The 20,881-nt window shown below is 38.3% G+C and overlaps 2 protein-coding genes and 1 long non-coding RNA gene across 7 annotated transcripts; 2 read left to right on the top strand and 1 right to left on the bottom strand.

The window, feature by feature from the left end:
* The first annotated feature begins 1,331 nt into the window (after positions 1-1,331).
* On the top strand, positions 1,332-6,420 carry LOC135637087 (uncharacterized). 4 transcript variants are annotated; one of them, XR_010496150.1, is made up of 3 exons: positions 1,373-1,616; positions 2,531-6,171; positions 6,285-6,420. It is a non-coding gene; the product is annotated as an uncharacterized LOC135637087 (long non-coding RNA). The 4 variants fall into 4 exon arrangements; XR_010496149.1 differs by having other exon boundaries at positions 2,531-6,193; positions 6,285-6,411; XR_010496152.1 differs by having other exon boundaries at positions 1,374-1,616; positions 3,471-6,193; positions 6,285-6,411.
* On the bottom strand, positions 5,501-7,409 carry LOC135637086 (transcription factor NIGTH1-like). 2 transcript variants are annotated; one of them, XM_065149473.1, is made up of 5 exons: positions 7,111-7,408; positions 6,781-7,010; positions 6,310-6,685; positions 6,064-6,140; positions 5,501-5,997 (listed from the first exon to the last, which is right to left on the bottom strand). In XM_065149473.1, exons 1-5 carry the CDS (start codon positions 7,328-7,330, stop codon positions 5,794-5,796), a joined length of 1,107 nt encoding a protein of 368 aa, XP_065005545.1. In that variant the 5' UTR covers positions 7,331-7,408; the 3' UTR covers positions 5,501-5,793. The 2 variants fall into 2 exon arrangements, with proteins under 2 accessions (XP_065005545.1, XP_065005544.1); XM_065149472.1 differs by having other exon boundaries at positions 5,501-6,140; positions 7,111-7,409.
* A 7,565-nt stretch (positions 7,410-14,974) lies between these two features.
* On the top strand, positions 14,975-20,328 carry LOC135636806 (serine/threonine-protein kinase SAPK10-like). The gene is made up of 9 exons (XM_065148860.1): positions 14,975-15,452; positions 16,998-17,072; positions 17,161-17,262; positions 17,349-17,402; positions 17,485-17,577; positions 17,752-17,844; positions 18,902-19,006; positions 19,151-19,249; positions 19,836-20,328. Exons 1-9 carry the CDS (start codon positions 15,276-15,278, stop codon positions 20,139-20,141), a joined length of 1,104 nt encoding a protein of 367 aa, XP_065004932.1. The 5' UTR covers positions 14,975-15,275; the 3' UTR covers positions 20,142-20,328.
* Positions 20,329-20,881: the final 553 nt, after the last annotated feature.

The following is a 20,881-nucleotide window of genomic DNA, read 5'->3' as shown; positions in this document are numbered from 1 at the left end:
GATGATATTTGAATTTCTCTTACAATTTCAACAAAATTACTCTTATTATATTATACAAGTTTTGCATTTTAATCATGATGTATAATTTATATATCACCGAGAGAATGCATTAAATCGGGAATTAACCTAATAACTTAGTGATCCAATGGAATCTACGTTCCCTGTGATTCTGATCACTACGTTTCCGACAGCTAAGAATTCCGCGCCAGAAGTTTCGCAGTTATGTTGACTTTGCGTTGACCCGTGAACAGAGGTCAGCTCCAGGTCACTTAGGGACCAGCGTGTGACAGCTGGCTCACCTCAGTATTATTATTCTTTTGGGGGTGAAAGCTTTGCAGCTGTGTTGACTTTGCGTTGACCGTGAACCGAGGTCAGCTCCAGCTCACTTGGGGACTAGTTTGTGTGACAGCTGGCGCACCTCAATATTATTATTCTTCTGGGTGAAGAAGGCTTTGGGGACGCAGACCGGACCATAGAACTGAAGACGAGGCAATTGAACGCGTCAGACGTCAGAGGCCACGGCACGCGAGTTCATCGACCAGGATGACTGGGTCAACGCGCCACTCACCGGTAGACGATCTGGTCAACGTGGACTGCTTCAACGAGAGAGATTACATACTGATAGACCGAGTCTTTGTCTCTGATGGAACAGTTCAATCTATGAACAACACAAATAGCCTGATTGGATGCATGTTTATGTGATTAGTTTCATGAACAAGTAAGAAACATCACAGATAAAAAGAGAGGGGACCAATTGTACCATTGCAGTCAAAATATCCATTTAACAATAACCAGCTCTGCAAACAATACCAGCTCTTGAATATTCAAGGAGTTTTGCTGGATCTTATGGCTTTAAGAGTAGAGTATTCATTTGGCTTCTTCAACTTCTGTCATTTCTGTGCCTTCTGACTTTACCTTAGGCTCAGACTCGTTGGGCTTAATTGCTAAATTCTTACAGATTCTCTCTCTCTCTCTCTCTCTCTCTCTCTCTCTCTCTCTGAGGATAGGGTGGTTTGGGAAGACAAAGCAGGAGACCAACCACATGATGAAAAGGAAACTAAAAGACTTGCAATGGTAATCAGGAAAAATGAGCTTTCCTTTTGACTCCTCCATCTCAATCTTGTTTTGTATTTGTCCAAAGTTGATGTAATGTTGACATCGATATCAAATTGCAACAATAAATGCATGCAATCGAGTCTTAGAATTATAGATACTTAATACATAGAAATCATACACTAAAATGATTATTGAATATAAATAATGCTGATAGACTCGTTTTTTATAACAATATTTCTTGTACGATGGACAGGATGTGACTCATGGGAGTGTGGGCTCCGCCGTCAGGTTCTTGCTACGGGTACCACCTCATCGGTCATGTATTCGGGTGCGTGTCGCTGAATTCTTCTTAGTTTAACATCGTAAGAGGGATCCAAAACCCTTCTTTTTTGTGTTTGTGATTTCGTGAGATCTCTTCGAGCCTTCTCCGCTGGCCGTCAGCGGATGCTCCGCCGATTGCACAGGGTGGGGCCGCGCAGGTTCACTGGGACGTGATCCACCCCGTGACGAGATGTCGCGGTGAAGGGGCATTCGACCCATTCGAATCGTTCGTCTTTCCGGTGAGACCCATGACCTCTGCTTCGTTCACCTTGTGTTTTCCCTCCTAATTTTTGGTCGATTGAATTGCTTTCGTTCACTAATCATTGTCCTACATCGTCAGATCTTGAGGCAAAAACCTGATTTTTACTGCTTAAATGATCAATTATTTGATATTGCCAGTGATTCATTGCCTTTTTCGGAGATCTGAAGATACCTGATGAAGACCATGTAGCCATAGAAATCGTGTTTGTGCAGGAAACAAACAATCTAGAAGAAAGGCAAAATTATGCTTCAATGCATGTGAACTCGATGAAGTGTTATGGACAGACCAAATCGATTTTTACATCGATAATACTGATCTTAGGCAATTTCAGCTAATATCAATTGCTTTGTAGTATACCTCATATGGATCTGATCACATTTTACCTGCTTAAATTGGGACTTAATTACAAATCATTTCTGTGACTCTAGCAATCCATCTGTTTCCATCCACTTGAACTTTGTATACAAGCTACTTCTTCTTTGGTTTTGTTTCTTAGTATTGTCGTCTATATCAATGCTCATGTGTTAGTACTGTCATATACATCAATGCTCAAGCTTTCCTCAGGAATGTCAAATTTGGAACTAATCCTACAGTTTGCATGACAATAGGCATGCCCTTCCTATTTTTCATATTCACTTTGATGCGTTTTTATGGTTCTTGCAAGGTGGCCTGCTGACTTTGGTTTAGTGACAATGGTCTGTTTTTTTTTTTTTTGGTAAGTAGTGACAATGGTCTGTTGGTTATCGAAAGTTGGTAACTTTGGAGTGGGATATTATTATTAATGTTGCACAAGCTACTAAAAGGGGTGAGCCTTGGTACAATGATGATGTTACTCTTTTATGACGTAGGTGATTAATATATGAGTCATAGAGATAGCCTTTCTATTTGTAGGGTTAAGGTTGGGTCCATTGGCGCTCTTAGGATATCACATTGGCAGGCATCTCAAACAAGGAATTCATCTTTTTGGACAAGCTACTGTAAGTGTTATACAGATAATTGAGAACACATGGTTCCCTATATGAATGCTGTCCTTTAGGTTATTACGAGAAGCTCAATGCAAGAGGAAGTCATGAAACCAATTAAAAGGTCTGGAGACATGAACTTCATTTTAACATCTCTTTGTGCACCTATTGTTTCTTATAACAAGGAACTTCTTAAGCTTTCCATTATCTTGAGGTTTTCAGCAAAGTCTCTATCCTCTAATTGAAAGTTGACTGATTCTTTGTCATCCAAAGCATTTGAACTTTCAGTTCCTAGAGTTTCTTATCATCACAACCTCATTGCTGCACATCCATATTGTTGTGGTGTGTCTTCTTGATTAACTTGTGCTCAAGTCATTGATGTCAATGTTTTTACCACTGGCTTGCTCAGTTTCTGCAAGAATGTTACACAGTTGCGGAACTAATTTACAAGAGTAAATGGTGCCAACGAGCTGTTCGTTAGGAAGCTTTAGCCAAGATTCCTATCAAACTTCTCAACTATTTGTTTCCTACCTTTGATTTTTCAACCTCTCGTCTTGACCTTGGATACATTTCAGAACATTATTCTTTTCAGGTTATTGTTGAAGATTTGAATTTTGTCAAACCATATAGAGATTCATCATAAGTCCATGGAGCCTAAGAGTTCAATAATTGGAAAAAAAAATCAAAAACTCCCATTTTCAGTAAGGTTTTTAACTTGATATTTAAACTTAGCTAGTGTTTTGCAGCATTAGTTTGAATCATAATTCCCCCTGTTTCTGGTGCATTTGAACGGGGAAGAATTCTCATAGTATCTTGATTAATAACCATTACGTTGATGCATTTTTTATTAGTCTCTCCTGCTTGAGTAGATGCAGTGGACAATGAAGAGGACTACAGAGACCACCTCACTTGTGGCAGGTATTCTTTGCAAATCCTTACCTTACGAATGGCAAGGTTAATAAGCAAGGGAAGCTACATTCAGATTTACAGATTTTCAGACGCAAGAATCCCCACGAGTTCCTGTGACTGAGGCCGGATGACCCTCCTTTGATAAGAAGGCAGCTGCTACTGTATGATTGGAGTATGATGATATTTGGATCAGTCTAGGTTGTCACTCAAAGGTGCATGAATGAAAAATGAAGGCTCTCTTGTGAAGTTGCTACTATCAAGTGAATGATTGATTAAGGAACTCATTTAGGGTCGAACTGAAGATTGTGATTGCTGATGTTCCTAATACAATAGAAGGGTTTTGATCACCTTGCTGAAGTCCAAGATAGTATTGGAAGCATTAACAAGGACCAAGTGTTGAAGGCTCATGAAAGTGAAATTATTAAAGAAAATGAGAGGTTCTTTGCCTTAATTACTGATAATATAGAAGGAGGTATCTTCTGAAATGTAATCATCTCATTTCTCAGTACCATGTGGCTACAAGCAAAAGGTGGAGTGAACAAAGTGGACATATCAGCTAATGTAGTGCTTTCCTTTGGTTGAATAGCATACTTCTGGGGATAATTATAGAGAATCTGGAGTTCAGCAATTACTAAAGATGACACATAGGTTTAAACTTGGTCTGATCAGAGATGATGTGCAACATCAGCTTTATGCGAACCCCATGCAACCATGTCTTGTGTGGTGAAATTAGAAAGTACCAGAAGTAGCATTGATTCTGCAGAACTTCTGCACTGGCTAGCGGATGAAATAATCCACTATTGGTACTGCTCATAGAGACAGGCCTTCAGAATTTTTACCAGATGGTGAATGAAATAATCCTGTAAATATTATGTAAAGCATACTGTTGTTGGGGATCTTGATGACATCTGCTAGACATTGGATGCCACCTAAGTTCTTGCAGTTATAATTATCATGAATTAATGGGTTCCCAAGATATTTTAGTTGCTGAAGTTCCATGGTTAGTTGGAATTGAACATTTTATATCATCAACTGCTGTATCATTTGACCTGAAACTACCATAAGCTGGCTAAGCTAGTAAATTGACTGCATAAAGTTACATGCTGAGGGTGGCAATGCAAGTGTCAGTAGCATTGTGGTAATATTGAACTTTTGCTGTCTTTTCTCATTCCTCTAAAGAAATGTACATGGGCAAAAAATTCTCATTTTTCCCTTTCAATTGTTCACCTTGAGTGATGTGAACTAGGATCTTTGTTGCAAAACTGTGACAGAACAAATGAGGTGGCCTTCAACCTTGCAAAGGAGAATGCAATGGTGGGAATGGTATGTCTTTAATTCATCAGTATCAATAGACTACCCCACAGTGAGCTGCATGTAGGCTCATTCCTGGCAACCTTCCAAAACACTATTCAGATGCATCTAAAGTGGATACTGGATGCTTTTGTAAGGTAGCCACTGAGTTTGTTCCCAATGTGTATTGTGTTAGCTTCAATTTGTTCAACATACTGAGAGAAAAACTCAGAAGTGTGAGGCCAACATATAATCATAGCAAATATTCTCATCTTATTATGGTTTTCACTGTTTTATTCTTCTAGTTCCCATGGAATTTTGACTAGAACAGCAATGTACTTGGAGCAATTCACATGGGCCATGTAGTTTATATGTGATACTTGATTCCATAATCTTCTTGTACCTTCTCCATTGCCAGAGTGCCAGAGAAGTGAAAATAGCTTTAAAATTTCAAAGATATGTAGATATGGAATGATATAGTCAAACATGTCATAAACTCAATAAATCTAATAAGAACTGCAGCAAATTCCATACTCGGGTACTAATTCAGATGATAAAATTCAGGTAAAGTCCATAAGCTTCACTGGTTCATGATCTCTTCAGATTGTCTTCTCATCTACTGCATAACCTACCAGAGAATCTCATCAGATAGCAAGAACAAGAAGATGTCATACTTGAACTCACCATGCTGTTCAATCTGTAAGAGAAAAACCTTATCACTGGGGAAGTGATACTCTACTTGATGATCAAACAGTGCCAAAACAGATCACAAAATTTAGCAAGGAAAATTAAGGAAGAGGAGGAAGATATGAGGGGAGAGCATCAAGACTCCTCTGTCAGCACAACTTGCACCTTCTTTATCCCTATAGAACACAGTTACCATTACTCCAACCTCATCAGTTACCATTCAGCAAAATTTTTGTTCCCTCTATACATCGATCTCCACTTGTCGGTCTCTTCATCGAGTACATAAAAGCCTCACTTTAATCTACATCATTTCCAGCTATAGCTCTCTGATTTGCCATCATCCTCCAAGCTCTCTCCCGCAGTCACTGACAATGCAAGTGCAGAGCCAGCTAACTGAAGCGGGCTTTGCGGAGAATTGGATTGTGAAACACTCTGCTGTGAGGAGCAAGTGTGTTGATCTTGTGGAATAGCTGAAGCATTAGACATTCTTCGAGTGTGCAACCGGTATTTCTGAAACAGCAGGGCCAGAACATTGAGCAAACCGTGAAAACTGAGATCAACAAGCAAGCGATATACCTGCAGATGGCTTTTCACTTCATCGTTTGTGAGCCCATCCACCTTCATCCGGTCTCGTATCTGCTTGGGGGTGGCCACTGCATCAACGAGTACAAGAGTCAAATCCAAGTGAGAAGAAGAAGAAGAAGAAGTGATTCTTGCTCTTTAGAGCCTTATTTCTCATCAAGTGTTTCGGAACTTTGACAGATTCAAGAATTAAAGGTCGGGTTTTTGTCTTGTAGGAAATGACAAACATCGTCTTCTCACCTTGAACACCGCCGAGCTGTTGGATGGCGCGCATGAACCGACGATGTAGCTCCTGCGACCAGCATCTCCTCGCCTTTCTTGGTGGCTGCTGCTGCAGCGACTGCAAGCTAACGTGGGCACCAACTGTCGCCGGAGTCATCTCCGGCGCATTGCCAACAGCTCTAGAGGCGCAGCCACTGACATGGTGGTTTCTGATCGCAGGCGACTGCAGTGATAGGTCAGGCAACGCGGCGGCAGGCTTCTCTTCCTCCCTCTTGCAGCTGTCAGCAAACGGTGGCAGACCTCTAAATGGCACGAATGCGCCCCCGCCGTTCCGGCTCTTGCGTTCCGAGAAGAAGTTCTCCTTCCCCTGCCTCCGATGAGAGTCTCCATCTTTCTGCGACCAGAACCAGAGACGACGATCCATTTTAGCCGATCTCACAATGGTATACACAAAGATCCAATATTTACCGTAAAGATTCTCCTTTCTACCTCTTTAAATTTTATCTTGTCGTGCTTTTTGGAATCATTGTTGTTCTGGCTACAATTATCGTTCCAGAGTTTGGCGGAGCTCATCCAGTTCCTTTTATCTTTGTATTCCGTTTCCTCTTTTATTCCTCCATCATCCTCAACTTTACTCTTTACTGGTACGAATTCTTCGAAAGCTCGCCCAAACCTCTCGCAACGGCATCGCTCGATCTCCTTATTCAATCCCTCGATCACTGCAGCCGAGAAGAAACGACATCGAGATCGTAAAAATTCGGATTTTTACAGCAGAAGAATCCCAAAAAAAGTAACGGAAATAACAAGCATCCAACGAACCCTCGCCGAGGAGATGCATGCAAAGAGGGAGCTCGCGCTTGAAAGCTTCGATCTTCCTCTTCTCCTCCTCCAAGCTCCTGATGGACTCCTCCAGCCTAGCGGCCCGCCCGCCGTCCCCGCACTCGATCGCCGACGCCTCCTTCAGAAAGCCACCGACGGTCCGCATGGCGCACAGCTTCATCTCCAAACCCATCTCCTCCGCCACCGCCATCGGGCCCATCGCCGATCCGATTCTTTCCCTATGGTATCGCCTCTGAGATCTCTCGAGCGAGAACAAAGGACAGGGAATAGGAGGAAGGAGACAGGAGGGGAGGTGAGCGTTATATAGCCGATGCAAGAAGAGACGGGGAACAGGGATCCGTGCGGTCCGGTCCGGTTCGATCGGACTGGAGATTCCCGAGCTCGACTCGTCGCGTAACGCGACCCGACCAATCCGGGCGGCGTCGGGATGCCGTTTCCCACGTGGCGCGCCAATTCACAATAAAGAAATAATATAATTTAATTTATTTATCTAAAAGGTTCAATATATATTTTCTTTCCTTTTTATGACTGGCTGGTGTTTTTGTTAGGGGTCAAAAGATCTCCGAGATTCTTTCCCGAAGTGGTTGGGAGTAGGTACTTGTAATAAGATAGAATTTAAATTATTTTATTTAATGTATAAAAAACTAGGGTCATATAGTATATATAATATAATGGAATTATGGAAACTAATAATATAGGATTGGATATCAAAAGCGACGACACTCGAAGCTCCAATAAGAATTTTAGGAAGACAAAAAAAAAATGATTTATACTGTATTATCAGCCATGCTTAGTATCACGGAGAATGACTTCTTACGTGGCGTGAATTAGACGCTTCATGGTGCGGATCTTTTCCAAGTCCGTAGCGTTTCGGAAACTACTCGTTGAGATGGAGACTTCCCCACAGGAGTTGGGATCTCTTGTTTGGTCCCTTGTAAGGTGTAATTGAAGAATCCTAGTTGTTTTACTGCTGAGCATCCGCTCGACACGTGTAGGAAACATTTTCCAGATTTAAATGGACGCTTCTAGCCGCACATCTACCTGTCGTGTAATTGGCGCCAATCGTGGCTCCCTTTGTGGGATCCGCATGGGCCCACTGTCACACCACAGCCAGTAAGCCTAAAGACCCGGGATAACGTATTGTACGACATGAATAATCTCAATTTGATCCCCACTAAAAGGATATATATATATATATATATCTAACCATATGAGCATATATATAAAAAGAATATGATATATACATGATATTTTGGATAATTTACATTAATATATGCAGAATTCCATGAATGAAATTGCTGCTCTGTGTAAGAAGGAAATAATATGAATGTGCAGAACAAAATAAGCTCTGAGTTCATGGAAAATTTTCTCTATGTATGCCAATTCGTTGGGAAAATTGACCTAATTATTTCTATGTGGATAAAGGGATAAGGATTGTGCAGGTGAGGGTGGAGCATTGGAATGCCTTTGGAAGGAAGGAAGAAAGAGAAGACAAAATGCTTTGAGCCAAAGATTTATACTTTTGACTCATCAAATATTCCTTTGCAAAGATGCTACTTTTTCTTGAACTTCCTCAATATCTATAGTTCCCCCATTAAACTCTCCTATATTATTGAACAATTTTATTATATGTTCTTGGAATAGTTTTATGCGAATGATTATCCAATAATTTAGCTTATATATATATATATATATATATATATATATATATATATATATATTAAAACTTTGGATAATTGTTGGATAGCCTTTAACTTGAGAATCTTGAAATATTACAAGCCTTTTCTCCAAAGTACCCACTTCATCGGGCTTGATGGGGGCATTGAAGGATCATAGAGTGGGAATCATTTGTGGCTTCCTAGTAGCTCATTATGGTGACGACCCTGGGGAACATGAAAGGCCATCCATCACATCACTCGAAGAACCTTTCTTCTCAGTGGAAAGTAGACACAAAGATTTGACTCCATGGCATCAACAATCTGAAGGGTGCGCGTTGAGGAAAATGATGCCAGAAGACGAACACCCCTTCCTTCCTCAAAAGCCAATTTCATGTGATTCACGACTACAAGTCTCACAAAGAGAAACAAAAAACAGGAGGAGGGGTTTTTGATTCTGTGGATGAGGTGGTCGAAGGCAGATTGATCGAAGAGCTGAAAAGGAAAGAAAACTACATCTTCCAATCTGAATGAGTTGAGAGTCTGCTTCTCTTAATCATATACTTGTTCTAAATTCAGATGATCATAAATGATCTAAAGCCAAGTCCAAAACTTGCATTGCCTAATGCTGAAATGCGGCATTGCAAACACCTCTTTGCAAGGCATTCATTCAGCCAACTGATAGCATACTGATGAAGCCCTCCATTTCCTTGCAAGGAAGGCACTGCTGACCAGATAATGTGAAGGGAGGAGGGCTAAAAGATTTCTGTGATGTATCCTGTGCACAGACATGCCTCATTTATGGTTGGGCATTGGATGCTGAACTAGATTCCAACTCCACAAAACCTAAAGCAGTGGTTAGCAAAGAGCAAGTATGCATGGAATGGAGTAGAGAGATAAGAAAACAAGATACCCAAGCAACCACCCCCACAATGATGTGTCTAGATTCTTGTTTGTTTGTCATGTTCCACGTGGTTCCAGAAGTGATGTAGGACCCAGCAGCAACCTGTGGGGACAAGAGGGACCATAGAAATGTTAGCAGCTGTGGGATCAACACCATGCACAAGGATGAAGATGGCCTTACTTCATCAATATGCATAACATTTTGATGTTCATAGGAACATTATATTGTCGGTGGTATGGACCATGGAAGGATGGATATGCTGCTGCTTTCATGGGAAAGAGTGCACGGAAGAAATCACTTCACTTTCCACAGCAACTTTGATCGACTGCTGCCTTATTCTGATGAAGTTTGGACTCCTTGGCATTGGAATTCTTCCCAGGAAAGAAAGATTATACATTTTAAACAACTGTTCTTGATGACCTGATAGAGTCTGTATGAGTATTGTATCTAAGCTAGAGCTAGGGCTACTACATTCCAATTCCAAACCTACATAGTTTGTCATATAAAATTATGATATAGATACTTGTATGTCTATTGAGTGGTTCAACCCTCCTACATGCTTAACTACTCATTTGAACTTGTAACATACACCCTATATGTGTAGCTTCAGTAATTTATGCTCTGGAAGGATATACATGAATAATTAATTATATGTTCTTTCAAGTGTATTGTTTCTACAATTTTGTAAGGTATACATGAAATGCTAAGGATTTGCAAGCATATCTAGTGATTTTTTGGCATTATACTAAGCAGTTTGAATCTGATAAATTGTATTTTTACCTCAGTTGTGTCCACTACATTACTAAAATTATGCATCATTTGTCTTTGATCTTGAATGCAATCTCACAAAGCACTTTATAAGATATTTCTCTTGTCATTTTTTCCTTGTCAAATGACAAACATGGAGTGCTACAAAATGTGTGCTTTTCTTTTTGACCCTATGCCTAATTGCATGAGGTTGATGCCATGTCAAACAATAGCTAATCAATTGTCATATAAGCTAATCAGAGTAGGAACTTTTCTAATGAGTCTACAGTCAACTGGGAATAAGATAGCTATTATAACATTGCAGCACCAATTAATGGACTCATTGAATCTCTGAAGTTGCACATCAATTATATTATAAGAAGAAATTTTCTCAGCAATGAGGATGAAAAGGAAACCTTATTTTGACTACAGAAAGAGGTATAAAGCCATTTGACAACAATATCAAGCAAATCTAGATCAGATACGAATGTGTAAGAGATCAATTCAACCCTCTCCTCCACCCCTTTTTCATTGTTCCAGGGTGAGAAACAGAAGGCCAAGCTTGAAGTCCTCGAAATCATCTCCAATGTCAGCGATGGAGGCAGAAAAAGTGTTGCAGAATTCATGGTCAGGTGAGATGTCATACAGATGTGGCTTCCATTTTTTGCAAGGATAAAGTTGGTGTGACCTTGGAGAGGACAGGATTCCCAACCACTGATCTCCTCACACAGAATTCATGGATTCTGTGTGCTGTTCACCTCATCCGAGGGAGGGGGAATATTGAACCTGTCCAAGATGATAAGAACATGTTTAAGGTGTTAGTCTAATTGAACATGCAACATGGGAGTGACCCTCGACCATGAGAAATCCCATGGCATCACTGGATATCATATCACTTTCTTGGGTGTCAGCTTCTAAAGCAAGCAAGACACTTGGTTGTGGATTAAGGAATACACACCTTGAAGGGATGTGGGTAGATTTCATGGACAATTAATTAAATACATGTTGTATCTGTCAATGAAATGGTAGGTTAGGTTTCAGATGGTTTGCATGACAAAAAATGGGATCAAACTGAGACCTTATTCTTGTACTACAAGGAGTCTTGTGCTTCAAGAGAGAAATCATTGGCATGCAAACACAGTATCAGCCCTGTTGTCTGTCAGGCATGTCAAGTGGGTTTCTGCAGTAGCTTACACTCTTGTGGAAGTCTCAGAAAGCTTGATTTCAAGGAAACATGGTGCTTGGCATGCAGAGGAGGGCCCATGGAATCAAGACTAGTGCACAAAACCCAAGGGCTCCTTCCCTTACCTTTCATTTTATGTTTAGTTTATATTTGAAGACTCACAACATTATGATAGCAGGGTGAGTGAGTCTATTCCTCAATCTGAATTATTAATTTAAAATACCTAAGATTAAGTTAATAATAATAATAATAATTTTCTCTAATCATATAAACTAATCAAATTCTCTGGGATTATTTATTATATTTAATACTAAAATCTACCCTAATATAATTTGTTGTGTGATATGATTTAATAGGATAATGATAAAGTAGACCTGTCAAATTTCATAAACTATTTTAATTCTTGCCTCATATTTCATGTGAGAGTAAATTTGGATATCATAATTAACTTACTAAATTGTTGCCAAAGATTATTCTCCTGTGACTGACCTTAAAGATAGAAAAGCTCTAAGATGAAAGAGAGAGATAGCTACAGACTAAAAGCATCATTTATTTTCATTTTGGAAAATGATAGGAATTGGGTTTCAAGTAGAGATTATGTTTCAGCATTTTCCAACCATTATTTCTCGGATATCCAAGCATTAAAACAAAGGAATGTCTTTTTCTTTTTTGTTGTATTTCTCCACAAAGAGAATTAATAAAAATAAATGCCACCATCAAATTTCTGATTTTTTCTTGGAGGAGATAAAGAAACCAGAATACAACCCACCTTTGGAGTACTACCTATGATTAACTTTACAATCCGACAATTATGATTTAAAGGGTGAAGTCGGGTTTTAATCGCAAAATCTTATAACGATCTAACAAAATCTTAACGAAACTATAGGATTTTGAACATTCGATCTATGCTGTGATTAATGGATCCAATTTTGCATCTGGCAAGATAGAGGAAGAGGGAACAATTAATGGGAGAACTAAAGAATAGGAGAGTTCTAAATCGATGGATTCTTTATCGCTACTTAGCACTATCTAAATATATAGGAGAAGATTTGGAAACATCAATATAAGATGAGTGAATTGAATATATCATTATCAATAAGATTGATGATAGATGGTTATTGTGAAGTAGGAAAAAACCATTGCATGCATTAGATTTCAAGACAATCTTGATTGCCATGAGTCAAATGGAGAAGGCACACGAGAAGTTAATACGACAAATGACAAGTCAACTCAATATTGATTACAAATGACAAGTCCAAGCTCAAGTTCGAACTAAGGTTTTGAGATTGAATGGATTGGACTCGACTCGATTCGGGTTGGGTTCGAACTACTCTACCAAGTCGGCAATGTTACCACATATTGGATACGTGGTGATGGGGAAGAAAGGAAGGAAGCACCCATGCATCCTACTCCTACCTACTACAAAAAGCGATGTGTGAACTCCTAAATCTATTTTGAATAAAGTTTATTATATTTTAAACAAGGATAATCTATTTATATGTTTGAATATTCTTAAAAATATTCCTAGGTTATTTCTTTCTGTATATGTATATATATATATATATATATATGTCATTAATTTATAACTTAATTATAATAAAAATTTTCAATCCTTACTTATAATCTTTTTTTCTTCTTCTTCTCCTCCGCTTTCTCACTTGTAATCGTCGGTGACGTAAAATAATAAGAATAAATAAATAATAAAATCGGATAAATTAAAGATTGAAGAGGAGAAAGTAAGAAATAGCTTTTGATATTTGTCTTAATGATTTAACATTTCTAAGATTATGTAAATTCTGTGATGGTCCAATAGATATTATTTTTTAGGTCAACTATATTAATCAAAAAATTATTATATTTTAAGTCTTTAAAAATTATTAGCGTAGGGTGCATAGGATATGCCGGGGGAGGGAGGATAAATAAAAGGGAGAAAAAAATAAAATAAAATTAGAGATATTATAAATGATAAAAATACTATTTTATTAATTTTTTAAAAGATTATGAATAAACAAAAGGATTGTGAATATTAAGAAATGACTATAAAATAATTAATTTATTATATTATCACCAAATAAAGATACAAATATTCTTATGAAAAATCTTCATGAATATCATTAGAATTTTCGATATTATAAACAAAGATCTTCCCAATAATAAAAAGGATAAAATTCTCTTTCTCAATTTCGGTTTTATTTTTTATTTTCTCAATCTCTTTCTCTATCTAGAAATGAATTCCAACTTGAACATCAAAGAATTTTTTTTAAAAAATATATTTTGAAAATTATCATCCTGATAGAATCCATCTCATAGTGATCAAAATCTAATCTCACATGAAACTAAGTGAGAGAAAATAGATTTGAACTATTCTGGTGGTGACATTCTCCCTAAACCTTCCTCCATCAGTATGCATCTCTTTCTTTCAAGTCAGAATTTAATCCCCAAAAACAAAACGAAATTGGAGCCATAAAATCAACAAGTCTTGAGAGAGAAAGAGCCATAAACCATCTTTTCCTTATCGGACACCACCTAAATATCGATGATGAATTGGTCCACTTACACAAAAGCCATGACAGTGACATCATGGATGATATCCTCTGTTGACTATGACATTTGATTCCACATAGCACGCCAATAAATTTTTTGGAGGAGTCACACCGCTCTCTAATTATTTTTATAGATCAGAGATGAGAAAGAAAGGATTCTTCTTCAAGTGTTGCAATTCGATGTTGTTTTCCATCATCTACTTTGTTGAGGTGGACAATCATCACTTATCTCTTTTCACACAACCACTTGAGGTTGTGTGACCCCACCCTACCATATTGGATGATAAAGCTACCATAGATTGTCTTCTTAGGATAATGAATATTTTTATCTCTTGGATTATTGCCTATGTAGCAAATTTGGTTTACCAACCATGCTTTCTTTTTCCTTTTTTTTTTTTTTTTTTTCTTTTTGGAGCAAATCAATTAATCTATCATGCTTATATATCATTGCATACTCAATAATAATTTTCATATTCATTCCTTAAAATTAAATGCATATATATATATATATATCTTTTATTGTAAGTTCATTAATAATTCAAATTTTAATTTGGACTAAATAATATATATATATGTATTTAAAACATTAATAAACTAATTTAAATATGTTTAATAATGATTAACGCCCGCATGCACATAATTACATCTCTCAACAGAAGCAAATCATAGAGTCAACTCTTCCTATGCACACGATTCGGATCCAACGGCGGTGATCACCGGACAAAATTATTTATGATCAAGGTGATCATGGGGTAATGTACGTGGCAGGCGATCGCATGTGTGATACGTCCGTTGCGACCGCCTCTCGCTCTCTGCCCGTTTCTTAAAGCGTTTGAAGTGGAGATGGTGAGAGGAGGTCACGAGTTCATCACGCCTACCACCGAAAACCCCCAGCCCTGGTGATAGAGATAGCGGTCCAAGGGGCGAGGGGAAGCGGATCGATCCGAGCTCCAATCCGTTGGAGAGAGCAGCGCACGCCTAATTCCGTCGGCCGTCTATTTCCGCTACCGATCGATCGGGTCGAGCGGCCCTCGTCGCGCCACGATCGTAAGCGGCAGCAGCAGGGAAGTGCTTAATCGGGCTCGGGAGAGGAGGTTGATGCGAGAGCGGCCATGGATCGGGCAGCGCTGACGGTCGGGCCGGCGATGGATCTGCCGATAATGCACGACAGCGACCGGTACGAGCTGGTGAGAGATATAGGGTCGGGAAACTTCGGTATCGCCAGGCTGATGAGGGACAAGCAGACCAAAGAACTGGTCGCCGTCAAGTACATCGAGAGAGGCGAGAAGGTTGGTTCGCTGCTGATTGTGTGGTGTTTCTGTTTAGGTTTAACCTATAAAGTTCCCATCTTTATTAGGTTTTCGGTTACAAAAAATTATATGTGAATACCCCCAAAGTTTTTGCATCCTTTATCGTAAAAAGAAAAATCTATTTTTAGTCACTTGAAGTTGTAAGTCCCAACCTTTGATATCTTTTTAGTGAATTTATTGGTTAATTAGATTATGTCTTCATGTGTATTCCGTAATTAGAACTTAGTAATTGGCACTAGCAAGGTTCGGGGATTTCCTATTTTAGTGAATTTTGTGTGTGAAGCTCTAGTGGGGATGGTTCTTCTTCTAAATTAGTCAATGATAGCGCCACGGCAACGTGGTGATCGATCTTCCTTTTTGTATCTTGTTGGTTCTGGGATGAATATAGTATTTGCCCTCTTTTGTAGTATCTGCCTCACAGCATATTCAGGATGAGGATTTTAAGCATGCTCTTTTCCCTCATGCGATCATGTAATCTATTGGCAATTTCTCTTGTGCACAATAACGTTTTAAAAGATAATATAATTTCATCATGGAGGTTTTTTCTACATGAAATATTAAGGAGAAATCATGTTTTCTTATCATTACGCAATTGATTGCTTTTTGGAATGTTCTTTGAGTTTCTTCGAATGATCTACTGTTTGAATAAAACTTATGCCTGTGGTTAGCACAAATTTGTTCTTCAATTAGTTTTTCTGTTTCACGAGAAAGCAATAATGGAAGAGTCTTCCTTGATCCTGGCTAAATGTTTGGTTGTCTTGGAGCCTGCTAGGCCTTAGTCACATTTATAGTGCCACGCTCTTCCTTTGACCCCTCTCTTTTTTCATGTTCTTCATCCTAGAACTTAAAATGCTTTCTTTTGGGGTATTCCATCCTCCAGAAATTTTCAAATTCAAGATATGATATGTTCTTAAAAATAAACATGCTATAACACTCTTTTATAGCTTGTTGGTTTCTATTTTTCTCAGTTTCATAAAGAGCCCAGTGGTCCCTTGTTCTGAAGAACTTATGAACCTAGTGAGGGTTTGTGATATTTAATTGTTGACAACTGACTTATAGATAATGGAGATTAACAGTACTTTGTTATCGTCAGTATATGGCTATCTGTTTTGCTTTGGTATTATGGTGAAAGCGTCATTCAAGACTGAACAACTGTTGTTAGGGGACCGTAGAAGTTCAGTTGCTGTGCTACCAACAAAATGATATTATGTTGTCACATGAGTTCCATGTATACAATTTGCAGTTTTAATTAATATCCAGAACCTATGATCTATGTTGGAAGAGGATTTAATCATGTTTCTTCACTGATTGGCTCACCTTAACTGACCAAGTGAGTAAAACACGGTGGATCAGCTGGTTCATTAACTGTTTACCAACTTAACTGAGGACTTACTTTTTTAGTTGATTGTTTGCTAACTGTTTAAGGAGCTATATCTACGACCTCGGTAGAGTTGTCAGATTTAGAATGTCTGCAACATCTCGATTTTTTATGCTGTCTGAGACGGTTTCTATTCTTTTATACAGATAGATGAAAATGTTCAAAGAGAGATAATTAACCATAGATCATTGAGGCACCCAAATATCATCAGGTTCAGAGAGGTAAGTTCATGTCTGAAGATATCGATTTACTTGCTTTTATGAATAAAAAATAGTTATTATTAACTTTCTTTACTACAAATCTTTCTAGGTTATTTTAACTCCAACCCATCTGGCTATTGTTATGGAATATGCTTCTGGTGGTGAGCTTTTTGAGCGTATTTGCAGTGCAGGACGCTTCAATGAAGATGAGGTTCTAGTGTACCTTATTTTTTGCTATTTCATTGTATTTTATCTGATCTTAAATCAGTCTTAACTCTATGCTTTTTTCCACTGTAGGCACGATTCTTCTTCCAGCAACTTATATCAGGTGTTAGCTACTGTCATTCAATGGTATGCTAAATAGAACTGTTCAAGAGTTTTCTATTATCTTTATCTCTTAGCTTATTTTTTTGTGGATTTCTTTATTATCAAGCAAGTATGTCATCGTGATCTGAAGCTGGAAAACACTTTATTAGATGGAAGTGCTGCTCCTCGTCTGAAGATATGTGATTTTGGATATTCCAAGGTATAAATTAGTATCGAGTTTCGATTTCTCAAACAAAAGACAATTTATACACCTGTCTATTCTGGAGCTCTAGTTTCTCAAACAAGAGACAATTCATACACCCGGCGGCACACCTTTGCTCTCTTTTATCTTGTAACTTATGACAATTAAATTGCCTACATGTTGCATTTTCAGTCGTCAGTTTTGCATTCACAACCAAAGTCGACCGTTGGAACGCCTGCGTATATTGCTCCTGAAGTTCTACTCAAGAAGGAATATGATGGCAAGGTAAATTTTCTTGCAGTATTCCTTGTCGTGACAGTTCGTTTGTTTCATACTGAGAGTAGCAGTATAAATATGGCCAAGCATTTAAGTTGATCATGCATAAAACCTAGTGATGCATTATACCAATATCCAGTACAAGAATTTAATTAGCCGTAGAAACAATAGAAGTTCACCGTGAAACAATTGTGTATCGTGTCATCTGGTCTTGTGTGTGTGTGCGTGTGCGTGTGTGCGTGCGTGCGTTGCGTGGTTGCGTGCGTGCGTGCACACGCGCTAACTCCCAAAGAGAACCTTAATAGGTACCCTTGCAAGAAAAATAGTTGTACAGGCTGCCATGTGTTTTATATTCTTCATCCTTGAAAAAATGTACTGGACAAATGGTTGGATGGCTGCATAGGTGGGTCAGGGAAGTAAGCAAATGAGGTTGAAGTGCCAGTTAAGCATGGATGGTACTGCTTGAGCAGTCATGAAAGCATGGATCTGGTGGAATAGATAGTGTGATTACATACATGCAAGGAGAGAGATTTTCATGTATACATATCCCATAACTTCGTGTTCAACTTGATGCTTTCAAGAGTCATTTACTGTCAAGATGATATTTTATGAGTTGAAAAGCCCTTTATATAGTGGCAAAAAAAATGCAAGTCTTGCACTTATATTTAAGCAAAATATTTATCTGAAAGGAAAAAAATATTCATCTCAAATCTATGTATAGAGGTGACCATAGTTCCAGTGACGAAACTATAACATTTTTTATTAACTGTGTCTTGTGCTTCCTAATCTATGATGGTCATAAAGATATTTATGCAGTGTTTTTCTCTATGGTTTTGCTTTGTTCTACCTGCATCCTATATTGTAGAGTCGGTAATAATGAATGCAGTATTGCTTTGTTACATAATTTCTTGACTACTAGTCTTTGGTGTCGCGGGGTAATTGCATGTCTTTTACATAAATTTGTAACAAATACTTATAATCATATAACCTATTCACTTTATCTATTATCATCATTTATATAATTATTTTTGTATTGTTCTTCCTAACTTTTGTAAGACTTTTGTAGATTGCTGATGTATGGTCTTGTGGAGTTACTTTATATGTAATGCTAGTAGGCGCATATCCTTTTGAGGATCCAGAGGAGCCTAAAAATTTCCGAAAAACAATACAGGTAGTGGTTATTAGCACGTTATTGTATGAACATTGCATTATGTTATCTGATTTAATTACTTCCAGTTGCAGCATATATTGAGTGTTCAGTATTCAGTTGCAGACTGTGTTCGCATATCTCTGACTTAATTACTTCCTGTTGCAGCGTATATTGAGTGTTCAGTACTCGGTTCCAGACGGTGTTCACATATCTCTGGAATGTCAACACCTTATCTCAAGAATTTTTGTTGTCAATCCTGCCATGGTAAGCACTTAATGACTGTGAATTATTTTATAAGGACAAATCACAATTTAATGAGAAAGCAGTTTTTTGTTGCATTTTGAGGATAAATACAGGCGGTGACATCTTAGTGCTTTTTTTCTCATTATTTGAACAACTTGTGATTTAGAATAAACAAACCTTATTATGATGTTAGAGGTTATATGCCTCTATGTAAGAGGGATTATTGATGTTGTCTCAAATGATCAGTACATGTAGTTGGGACCAATGATACAAGGAATTGAAGAATTAACAACCTTTGTAGGTAAGGTAAGAGGAAATCTAGTGGTTGTGCAATTTTCAGGAAGTGTGGGAGTTGGTTTTTCCCTTCTTTTTCTTTTTTGCATGTCCCTGAAACATGAATAGATCTTTCCAATGTCGATCATTATTTTCTTCAAAGCAATATTATCATGACTGTGGTGCTGCATTTATCAACTTATGACTATTAAACAAAATTATTGCGAGCAAGAACTAATTTTCTGAGAAACATTTTTTTCTTGTTGAGGAGCATCGTATTTTGATGGTCGGTTCACTGTTCATAGTTATATTCACCGAATGTGTTCATCTGCAGAGGATAACAATTCCTGAGATACGCAACCATGAGTGGTTCTTGAAGAATCTTCCTGCTGACCTAGTGGATGACAAGACGATGACTAATGAGTACGAGGAGCCTGACCAACCAATGCAAAAGATCGAGGACATAATGCACATCTTAGAGGAGGCCACCATACCTGCAGCCGGTGCTCGTGGACTCAATCAACACCTGATGGGTAGTCTCGATATTGATGACTACGATGACGACGACGATATGGAGGACCTGGACTCAGATCTTGATCTTGATATCGACAGTAGCGGGGAGATGGTTTATGCTATGTAAATTTGTGATGGAATAAAGACACCAAGCCAGAGTCTCGAGCCAAGTTAGGTAGCAAGATGTTTGATATGATTGTAAAACGGGTATCAAATCCCAGTTGTTGTCTTCCCTTGATGCTAGAAGGGTCGTGTATTAAAGTTCAAACATTGGTGATGTTTGCATAAAAACATGGTTGTTTATTGTCTATTAATGCGGATGTTTGCTGCTGCTTCAGTGGATTCAACCACTTCGTAATCTGCAGGACATGGTAAGGTGATGAGAAGCTATTTCTCTTTGGCTCAAAAAGTGCATTTTCACATTACACAAGACACATATCTCAGAGTAAAAGAAAAGGATTGTAGTATCTCTCCGCCCTTGTGCTTGTGATTTCTTCTAATCTAATTAGATTCAACAATGCAAGATTGACCTGTGGCTCATATCTGTGAAGTTTAGAGTTCATCATCTTTCAGCATCAACCATTGCAAACTTCACCTTTTCAGAGTGCTGTTGGGGCACAAAGTTCCATCATGAGAGCTAGTCTGTGTTTTCCATCTTTGTTGGTGTTACATAATGATGGTGGAGTCTCCTCCATGCAAATAATTCAAGATCTTAACCTTTTCTAATTAGTCAGCACAAACCACCTCCCTACACTCAGTCAGGAAGTTTGTACCCCTACACAATCTCCACAAGAAAAATACTCACAAAGGTGCTTGCCACTGTTGGTTCAAACAAAATTGTTGGGAGTTCATGATACCAGACAAGAT

Source organism: Musa acuminata, chromosome BXJ3-4 (assembly GCF_036884655.1).
Source record: "Musa acuminata AAA Group cultivar baxijiao chromosome BXJ3-4, Cavendish_Baxijiao_AAA, whole genome shotgun sequence".
Lineage (NCBI taxonomy): Eukaryota > Viridiplantae > Streptophyta > Magnoliopsida > Zingiberales > Musaceae > Musa > Musa acuminata.
This window is presented reverse-complemented; position numbering and strand designations above follow the sequence as displayed.